The sequence below is a fragment of the Oncorhynchus gorbuscha genome, linkage group LG15 (genome assembly GCF_021184085.1).
Source record: "Oncorhynchus gorbuscha isolate QuinsamMale2020 ecotype Even-year linkage group LG15, OgorEven_v1.0, whole genome shotgun sequence".
In the NCBI taxonomy this organism is placed as follows: domain Eukaryota; kingdom Metazoa; phylum Chordata; class Actinopteri; order Salmoniformes; family Salmonidae; genus Oncorhynchus; species Oncorhynchus gorbuscha.
The window spans coordinates 68739777-68750648 of NC_060187.1; the positions used below are offsets into that span (position 1 = coordinate 68739777).

The 10872-nt window shown below is 44.8% G+C and overlaps 1 protein-coding gene across 4 annotated transcripts in view; it reads left to right on the top strand.

Moving 5' to 3' along the window:
• The window catches only part of LOC123997874, a 27066-nt gene extending 20547 nt beyond the window's left edge, over positions 1–6519 (top strand). For 3 of the 4 annotated variants that reach the window (XM_046302519.1, XM_046302518.1, XM_046302520.1), the window contains exons 9-13: positions 3621–3776; positions 4073–4146; positions 5270–5296; positions 5936–5982; positions 6256–6519. In XM_046302519.1, coding sequence (XP_046158475.1) covers positions 3621–3776; positions 4073–4146; positions 5270–5296; positions 5936–5982; positions 6256–6316 — 365 coding nt within the window. In that variant the 3' untranslated portion in view covers positions 6317–6519. The remainder of the gene's footprint in view (positions 1–3620; positions 3777–4072; positions 4147–5269; positions 5297–5935; positions 5983–6255) is intronic. The other variant, XM_046302521.1, reaches the window with a different exon arrangement.
• The last annotated feature ends 4353 nt before the right edge of the window (positions 6520–10872 follow it).

A 10872-nucleotide genomic window follows, 5' to 3' on the forward strand; every position in this document is an offset into this window, starting at 1 on the left:
GAGAGAGCGAGATGGGAAGGGAAGGAGAGAGATGGGAGGCAGGGAAGGGGAGATGGGAGGAGGGAAGAGAGAGATGGGAGGCGGGGAAGGAGAGAGCGAGATGGGAGGCAGGGAAGGGGGAAGAGGAGAGAGCGAGATGGGAGGCAGGGAATGGAAGGAGAGAGGAGATGGGAGGCAGGGAAGGAGAGAGCGAGATGGGAGGCGGGGAAGGGAGAGAGCGAGATGGGAGGCGGGGAAGGGAGAGAGCGAGATGGGAGGCGGGGAAGGGAGAGAGCGAGATGGGAGGCGGGGAAGGGAGAGAGCGAGATGGGAGGCGGGGAAGGGAGAGAGCGAGATGGGAGGCGGGGGAAGGGAGAGAGGGGATGGGAGGCGGGGGCGAGATGGGAGGCGGGGAAGAGCGAGATGGGAGGCGGGGAAGGGAGAGAGCGAGATGGGAGGCGGGGAAGGGAGAGAGCGAGATGGGAGGCGGGGAAGGGAGAGAGCGAGATGGGAGGCGGGGGGAAGGAGAGAGGAGATGGGAGGCGGGGAAGGGAGAGAGCGAGATGGGAGGCGGGGGGAGGCGAGATGGGAGGCGGGGAAGGGAGAGAGCGAGATGGGAGGCGGGGAAGGGAGAGAGCGAGATGGGAGGCGGGGAAGGGAGAGGGGATGGGAGGCGGGGGGAGAGAGCGAGATGGGAGGCGGGGAAGGGAGAGAGCGAGATGGGATGGGGAGAGAGGGGAAGGGAGAGAGCGAGATGGGAGGCGGGGAAGGGAGAGAGCGAGATGGGAGGCGGGGGAAGGAGAGGGGATGGGAGGGAGAGAGCGAGATGGGAGGCGGGGAAGGGAGAGAGCGAGAGCGAGATGGGAGGCGGGGAAGGGAGAGAGCGAGATGGGAGGCGGGGAAGGGAGAGAGCGAGATGGGAGGAGAGGGGGAAGGGAGAGAGCGAGATGGGAGGCGGGGAAGGGAGATGGGAGCGGGGAAGGGATGGGAGGCGGGGAAGGGAGAGAGCGAGATGGGAGGCGGGGAAGGAGAGAGCGAGATGGGAGGCGGGGAGGGGAGGCGAGATGAGGGATGGGAGGCGGGGAAGGGAGAGAGCGAGATGGGAGGAAGGGGAATGGGAGGCGGGGGGAGATGGGAGCGAGATGGGAGGCGAGATGGGAGGGGAAGGGAGAGAGCGAGATGGGAGGTAGGGAAGGGAGAGAGATGGGAGGTAGGGAAGGGAGAGAGCGAGATGGGAGGTAGGGAACGGAGAGAGCGAGGTGGGAGGTAGGGAAGGGAGAGAGATGGGAGGCAGGGAAGAGAGAGAGATGGGAGGCAGGGAAGGGAGAGAGCGAGATGGGAGGCAGGGAAGGGAGAGAGAAGAGAGGAACAGAGGGGAGCAAAGAGGGAAAGATGGATGATAGACCCACATTAAAAAATTATATAGTATACTATGGTATAAATACTGTACTATTACTATATTTATATACTGTAGTATTCACTGTAGTGTTTTTGCAGCCTTTCTTGTAGTATTCACTGTAGTGTTTTTTCAGGCATGACTGTAGTATTTACAGTTTACTCTAGTATAAATACTGTAGTATTACTATATTTCAAAAACTATAGTATATACTAAAGTAATTACTGTAGTGTTTTTGCAGACATTACTGTAGTATTTACTAGGTGTTTTTGTTTTATTATCTTTGATTGTAATATGAAATGATAATTCAACACTTCTGCTCTTTTCTATAACCTTTAGGGAACACAATATATAGTCTATACTTGGCATGTAGGTTTTTCACTCATGGGTGGCACAAATTGGGGGATGGGAATGGGTGGGGTATATGCAAATTGAATACTGTAGTATTATTATAGTAAAAAAACGGTAGTGTTTTTGTGGATAAAATTGTAGGATTCTACACAGTATTATATAGTAAGTACTACACATGATCGAGGGATACTACAGTGTGTAGTATATTATTTGACAGTATACTACAGTTTACTTCAGAATTTTATACTAAGCACTACATGATTGAGTGGATACTACAGTGTGTCGTATAATATTCCATAGTATACTACAAAATTCTATAGTAAGCACTACAGCGTGTAGTATAGTATTCTACAGTATACTACAATATTATAGTGTAAGAAATATACGATCGAGGAATACTACAGTGTGTAGTATAGTATTCTATAGTTTACTACACAGTTCTATAGTAGATACTACACATGATCAAAAGATACTACAGTGTGGAGTACAGTATACTACAATATTCTATAGTAAGAAGACACGGTCGAGGGATACTACAGTGTGTAGTATAGTATTATACAGTATACCACAAAATTCTATAGTAAGAAGTACACGATAGATGGATACTGCAGTGTGGAGTATAGTATTCTACAGTGTATTACAGTTCACTACAGCATTGTATAGTAAGGACTATAGTATTTTATAGTAAACTGTAGTAGTTTGTCATGTGGGGAAGTGTGTAGGGAAAGGCAATTAGAGGAGAGCAGAGAGGAAGGAAGGGAGGGAAGGTGCACCCAGGCCATTGAGGAGTGATGGTATTTACCCCTCACCTTGCTGCACCCAATTACCATAATTCATGCAGTGTTAAAGAAGCTGGCACTGAGAACAGAGCAGGTCAACCTGGCCCAGGGGTCAACTCCCTGCCACCACACTATTCCATTAATGACCCCAACACACACACACACACACACACACCAACACCACCCCCACCAATCAATTACACCTCACACAGCACTTCATGATTGATTCTGTTGGAGCACCATGTTTAAGTCATGACAGCAGGGCAAGGTGAAGAAGGCCTGTAGAGGAAACTTCTATGAAACAAACTTCTGGATGTTTTTTGGAATTTGTAACTTGATGAGGTAGTACAAATAAAACATAGGTGCCATCAAATTCAGTTGTTTTTATCCAGAAAGACTTCAACCTCACAATAGAATCATCATCAATTAGCAATATATCATTAACAGTAGCATGTTAGTAATGGTCACATCGCTGGTATACAAATTAAGAGATATATATATATATATAAATTAAGATATACACTGGTGACATCAAAATCTCTCTTATATTATGGATGCTTGTGAGCAGGTAGTTGTCACTGTGGTAACTGACACCTCCCACACAGCTCCCATGTCTCCCTGTGGCTGTTTGCATGAATGATGTCACCTCACCTCACCATGCAAACACACCAGACTAATGTAATCATGTCGCGTGTGGCGCTTTGTCAGTCTACAAATGGCTCATTTGAATATCATGAGCTAATCACATGGTTATGTCATGTAATAATTCCGTGTCTCCCCTCCCAACCTTCTCTTTCATCGTTCTGTTTCATCCAGAGTACTGTATGGAGTGTGACACAGGATTTAAACTGAGTGTCTTGCCATGATAAGGAGTTAGACATATAGCAATTAGCTTCAGTGATCTTGGAGGAATTTTAACATACTCACATTGACTCCCCCTCCCCTCTTGTCTCTCGCTATTTCAATAGGACCTCTCTGTGGCTAAACCAGGGATCAGGCCTGCCCCCTGCTGGGAATGAGACCATACTGTTCACTAATCGTTCATGTACAAGGGTTCAATTCATACAACGCTCATTAACTAATTCTCTTTTTCTCTTTCTCTCCTCTTCTCTCAGATAACACAGAGAGCACTACTTCTATCTCTCCTCCTCACCCAGAGAGCAACAGTGCCTCGCTCCTTCCCTTCCTCTCTGCTTCATTGCTCCTGGTGCCCCTGGTTGCCGCGGTTGCTGGTGTGTTGCTATGGAGACAGAAAGACATTTCTCGCCGCGGTGAGTCTTCCTGTGTTTTCTTTTTCGACATCCCTACCTTCTTGTGTTCTCTCCATCTCTGGACTTGTCAACTCCAGTGAGTGATCTGGGGCATGACATATTATGAGATTGAGGCAATGAATCTGGAAGTCTGCCTGTGTGTGTGTGTGTGTGTGTGTGTGTGTGTGTGTGTGTGTGTGTGTGTGTGTGTGTGTGTGTGTGTGTGTGTGTGTGTGTGTGTGTGTGTGTGTGTGTGTGTGTGTGTGTGTGTGTGTGTGTGTGTGTGTGTGTGTGTGTGTGTGTGTATTTCTCCACAGGTATTGAACAGTCTCTCTCCCACTACTCTGGGGAAGTGGAAAATATCTATGAGAATCCTGAGGATATCAGACAGGTGATGGATTTATGCCTTCTCTGTATCTCAATACTCTGATGAATCTCTGTTCTCTTCTCCCTCTCTCTCTCCTCCTTCTGTCTCCCCACCATTTCCTGTCTCTGGCCCTCTGTTTCTCTCTCTTCTTCTCTCTTCGTTTTCCTTTGTTTTCCCGCTTCTTCTTCTTTACCCCTCATATAACTCCCTGCCTCTCCTGTTCTCTATATTTCTCTACCCCTCTCTCTATTCCTTTCTCTCTCTCGCTCTCTCTCTGTCTCTCTCTCTGTCTCTCTCTCTGTCTCTCTCTCTGTCTCTCTCTGTCTCCCTCTGTTTCTCTCTCTGTCTCTCTCTCTCTGTCTCGTCCTGACCATCGAAAGCCTTTATTCTCTATGGTGGAGTAGGTCAGGGTGTGACTGGGGGGTGTTCTAAGTTTATTATTTCTATGTGTATTCTATGTTTTTTATTTCTTTGTTGGCTGGGTATGGCTCCCAATCAGAGGCAGCTGTCTATCGTTGTCTCTGATTGGGGATTATACTTAGGCAGCCTTTTTCCACTGGTTTTTGTGGGATCTTGTTTATGTTTAGTTGCTGGTTAGCACTGCATTGTCGGCACGGTTCGGTTATTCTTTATTTTGTTTTGTATTTGCTTAAAGTTTCACTTTCATTAAAATATGTGGAACTCAACATACGCTGTGCCTTGGTCTGACCATTATTATAACGAATGTGACACTGTCTCTCTGTCTGTGTGGTTATTGAACACTGTTTTCTCTCCTCTCTCCCTATAGACTTCTCCCCAGGGTTCAGTGTGGTTATTAAATACTGTTTTCTCTCCTCTCTCCCTATAGACTTCTCCCCAGGGTTCAGTGTGGTTATTAAATACTGTTTTCTCTCCTCTCTCCCTATAGACTTCCCCCCAGGGTTCAGTGTGGTTATTAAATACTGTTTTCTCTCCTCTCTCCCCATAGACTTCCCCCCAGGGTTCAGTGTGGTTATTAAATACTGTTTTCTCTCCTCTCTCCCTATAGACTTCCCCCCAGGGTTCAGTGTGGTTATTAAATACTGTTTTCTCTCCTCTCTCCCTATAGACTTCTCCCCAGGGTTCAGTGTGGTTATTAAATACTGTTTTCTCTCCTCTCTCCCTATAGACTTCCCCCCAGGGTTCAGTGTACATGGTGAGTTATTGTGTTCTGTTCTCAGCATCACAGACACAGAAGCATTCCCTTGAGTCTGTGTGTGTGTGGGGAGGTGAGGTTGTAGTGGCCTCCCTTGCTAGTCTGTCCTCAGTATGTGCGTGTGTGTGTGTGTGTTTCTCCCTCTTCAACTTCTCCCCCCTCCCAGTCCTGTGGTTTAGAAAAACCTGTCAGTTCTTAACTGTCAGCCTTACATAAGTGATATTAACAAATCAATCGCATCCCACCCAGGAGGATGCCTTTAAATGTGCTCCCCTCTCCCTCCCTCTTGTCTCTCTCTACCTTCCTCCTCTTCACCCCCTTCTCCCCCTCTCCCTCCCTCTTGTCTCTCTCTACCTTCCTCCTCTTCACCCCCTTCTCCCCCTCTCCCTCCCTCTTGTCTCTCTCTACCTTCCTCCTCTTCACCCCCTTCTCCCCCTCTCCCTCCCTCTTGTCTCTCTCTACCTTCCAACCCTTCTCCTCCTCCTCTCATTCTACAATGCCTCTGTCTTTCTCTTCTTCTCCTCCCCTCCTATCTCTTGCTGTACTATGCCCTTCTCCCTCTCCCTTCTCCCTCTCTCCCTCCCACCACTTCTCCCTCTCTCCTTCCCACCACTTCTCCCTCTCTCCTCTTCTTCTCAGGACCTGAAGCCCAGAGTGGAAGATGATGTCTACGAGAAATTGGATCGGTAAGAATTAAATAGCCCTGGGTCATGCGTGGTGTGTGTGTGTGCGTTTCTGTCACAATTTCCCATCAGCCCTTCACAGGCCCTTTCACACCCATCAACTCTGAACATCACTATGACACTGTCAACCCGGCCCTGCGTGTCGGTAACATAATGCACTAACAGTGAAGTGTGTGGTTTTGGGTGTGACGTGCAGCACGTCATGCATGGGTGTATACGTTTGTGTGTGTGTGTGTGTACCTGTATGTGTGGTTTAAGAGTGTGTTCTCCTTTCAGATACAAATCATGCAGCCTTCTGGAGACCTCCACATCTCAGGATTTATCAGCAAAATCTTGAAGCAATATTATCTCACCTCTGTTCAGTATATGAACATTTACAGTGCCTTGACTTTTTTCACATTTTGTTGTGTTACAGCCTAAATGTCTCTAGCCAACACACAATACCTGATAATGTCAAAGTGGAATTATGTTTTTTGACATTTTTACAAATTCATAGAAAATGTCAAGCTGAAATGTCTAAAGTAAATAAGTATTCAACCCCTTTGTTATGGCAAGCCTAAATAAGTTCAGGAGTAAAAATTTGCTTAAAAAGTCACATCAGAAGTTGCATGGACTAACTCTGTGTGCAATGATTTTGAATGACTACCTCATCTCTGTACCCCACACATACAATTACTATATCTGTAAGGTCCCTCAGTCGAGCAGTGAATTTCAAATACAGATTCAACCACAAGACCAGGGATGTTTTCCAATGCCTCGCAAAGAAGAGCACCTATTGGTAGATGGGTAAACATTTTAAAAAGCAGGCATTGAATATCCATTTGAGGATGGTGAAGTTATTAATTAAACTTTGGATGGTGTATCAATACACCCAGTCAGTTCAAAGATACAGGCGTCCTTCCTAACTCAGTTGCCTGAGAGGAAGGAAACCGCTCAGGGATTTCACCATGAGGCCAATGGCGACTTCAAAACAGTTCAAGTTTAATGGCCGTGATAGGAGAAAACTGAGGACGGATCAACACCATCGTACTCCATAATACTAACCTAAATGACAGAGTGAAAGGAAGGAAGCCTGTACAGAATAAAAATATTCCAAAACATGCATCCTGTTTGCAATAAGGCACTAAAATAAAACTGGAAAAAATGTGGCAATAGAAATTAGCTTTAAGTCCTGAATACAAAGCCCTATGTTTGGGGCAAATACAACACACCACTGAGTACCACTCTTCATGGTGAGTATGCTTATTATCTGCAAGGACTAGGGAGTTGAGGCGGCGCACAATTAGCCCAGTGTCGTCCGGGTTATGGGAGGGTTTGGCCAGCCAGGATGTCCTTGTCCCATCGTGCTCTAACGACTCCTGTGGCGTGCCGGGTGCATGCACGCTGACACTGTCTCCAGTTGGACGGTGTTTCCTACGACACATTGGAGCGGTTGGCTTCCGGGTTAAGTGAGCAGTGTGTCAAGTATGAGTACGGCTTGGCAGGGTCGTGTTTCTGAGGATGCATGGCTCTCGACCTTCACCTCTCCCGGGTCTGTACAGGAGTAGCAGCAATAGGACAAGACTGTAACTACCAATTAGATATCACGAAATTGGGGAGAAAAGGGGTAAAAAGTACAAAAAAATATTTATATATATATATATATACATATACATATGTCGGAAGTTTACATACACTTAGGTTGGAGTCATTAAAATGCATTTTTCAACCACTCCACAAATTTCTTAACAAACTATAGTTTTGGCAAGTTGATTAGGACATCTACTTGTGCATGATACAAGTCATTTTTCCAACAATTGTTTACAGACAGATTATTTAACTTATAATTCACTGTATCACAATTTCAGTGGGTCAGAAGTTTACATACATGAAGTTCACTGTGTCTTTAAACAGCTTGGAAAATTCCATAAAATTATATCATGGCTTTAGAATCATCTGATGGGCTAATTGACATCATTTGAGACAATTGGAGGTGTACCTGTGGATGTATTTCAAGGCCTACCTTCAAACTCAGTGCCTCTTCACTTGACATCATAGAAAATCAAAAGAAATCAGCCAAGTCTGGTTCATCCTTGGGAGCCATTTTTAAATGCCTGAAGGTACCACGTTTATCTGTACAAACAATAACACGCAAGTATAAACACCATGGAACCACGCAGCCGTCATATCGCTCAGGAAGGAGATGAGTTCTGTCTCCTAGAGATGAACGTACTTTTGTGTGAAAAGTGCAAACCAATCCCAGAACAACAGCAAAGGACCTTGTGAAGATGCTGGAGGAAACCGGTATAAAAGTATCTATATCTACAGTAAAACGAGTCCTATATCGACATAATCTGAAAGGCCGCTCAGCAAGGAAGAAGCCACTCCTCCAAAACCGCCATAAAAAAGCCTGACTACGGTTTGCAACTGCACATGGGGACAAAGATTGTACTTTTTGGAGAAATGTCCTCTGGTCTGATGAAACAAAAATATAACTTTTTGGCCATAATGACCATCATTATGTTTGGAGGAAAAAGGGGGATCCTTGCAAGCCAAAGAACACCATCCCAACCGTGATGCACGGGGGTGGCAGCATCATGTTGTGGAGGTGCTTTGCTACAGGAGGTACTGGTGCACTTCACAAAATAGATAGCATCATGATAAAGGAAAATTATGTGGATATATTGAAGCAACATCTCAAGACATCAGTCAGGAAGTTAAAGCTTGGTCGCAAAGGGGTCCTCCAAATGGACAATGACCCCAAGCATACTTCCAAAGTTGTGGCAAAATGGCTCAAGGACAACAAAGTCAAGGTATTGGAGTTGTTGCGACTTCAGCCGAAGTCGGTCCCTCTTCTTGTTCGGGCGGCGTTCGGCGGTCGACGTCACCGGCCTACAAACCTGACTCAGTTACACCAGCTCTGTCAGGAGGAATGAGCCAAAATGTACCCAACCTAAACACACCCAGCCTGGAGGTGTGCTTGGGTCAATGTGCTGTTGAAAAACAAATGATAGTCCCACTAAGCATAAACCAGATGGGATGGCGTATCGCTGCAGAATGCTGGTGTGGTGGTGTGCCTTGAATTCTAAATAAATCACTGACAGTGACAACAAAGTAAACCCACACCATCACACCTCCTCCTCCTTGCTTCACAGTGGGAACCACACATGCTAAGATCACCCGTTCACCTACTCTGCATCTCACAAAGACAGCAGTTTTTACCAAAAATCTCAAATTTGGACTCATCAGACCAGACAGATTTCCACCAGTCTAATGTCCATTGCTTGTGTTTCTTGGCCCAAGCAAGTCTCTTCTTATTATTGGTGTCCTTTTAGTAGTGGTTTCTTTGCAGTAATTTGACCATGAAGGCCTGATTCACGCAGTCTATTCTGAACAGTTGATGTTGAGATGTGTCTGTTACTTGAACTCTGTGAAGAATTTATTTGGGCTGCAATTTGTGAGGCTGGTAACTCTAATGAACTTATCCTCTGCAGCAGAGGTAACTCTGGGTTTTCCTTTACTGTAGCGGTCCTCATGAGAGCCAGTTTCATCATTGCACTTGATGGTTTTTGCGACTGCACTTGAAGAAACTTTCAAAGTTCTTGAAATTCCCCGCATTGACTGACCTTCATGTCTTAAAGTAATGATGGACTGTCGTTTCTCTTTGCTTATTTGAGCTGTTCTTGCCATAATATGGACTTGGTCTTCAATATACCAACCCTACCTTGTCACAACACAACTGATTGGCTCAAACGCATTAAGAAGGAAGAAAATTCCACAAATTAACTTTTAACAAGGCACACCTGTTAATTGAAATGTATTCCGGGTGACTACCTCGTGAAGCTTGTTGAGAGCATGCCAAGAGTATGCAAAGCTGTCATCAAGGCAAAGGGTGGCTCCTTTGAAGAATCTCAAATACAAAATATTTTTTTGATTTGTTTAATACTTTTTTGGTTTCTACATGATTCCATATGTGTTATCTCATAGTGTTGATGTATTCGCTATTATTCTACAATGTTGAAAATAGTACAAAAAAATGTAAACTCTGAAATGAGCAGGTGTGTCCAAACTTTTGACTGGTTCTGTATATATAAATGGAATAGAGCTAAGCACAGGCAAAATCCTAGACGAAAACATGTTTTCACTTCTTTCATTATGGGTTATTTTGTGTTAGATGGGTGAGAACATTTTGGAATTCCGGCTGTAACGGAAAAATGTGGAATAAGTCAAGGGGTATGAAGTTTATGGTGCTATTGATCACTGGCCATAGGGAAAGATCTGGGCTGCGGGAAATGTAAACCTTCACCTTGGACTTTTGGTCTGTCTGTTTCAATAAACATCACCAAATAAACGGGTCAAATGAATCTTTATTGTCTGTTATCAAACCAAATGTCACTGTCACAATTGTGTTATTGCAGCATTTATTACGACAGTAAAATTAATAATTATTTATCCTAAAACTCATGCATGGAAAGTGACAAGTTCTTCTGAGAAAGGGTTGAGATGGTGGAAGTGTTGTTTGAAGATGAATGCGCGTCGAGTACAGCCAGTGAGAAAGATGAGTGGACAACAGTGAAGCCCAAGAATAGTACAAAAACAGCTAAAATAATTTTCAAAATTAATCGTTGCTTGTTGGAGTACGTTTTTTGAATAAGTATGTTCATTGGGAAATCCTTATGAAGCCACTAGGAATGTGAAGAAAAAGTGGGAAAGTGGATGCAGTCAAAGTAACCAGGAGTGTTATGGTGTTAAGTACGTTGTGACATCTGCTGATGTAAAAAATACTTTATAAATACATTTGATTTGATATTGTGTGTATCTAAAGAGCAAAAGGAGCGTGCATTGTTGCTTGTGAAATGATCGATGCATGAAGTGGACAGCTTTGATTTTTGGAGCAGAGCCCCGGTAAATGGT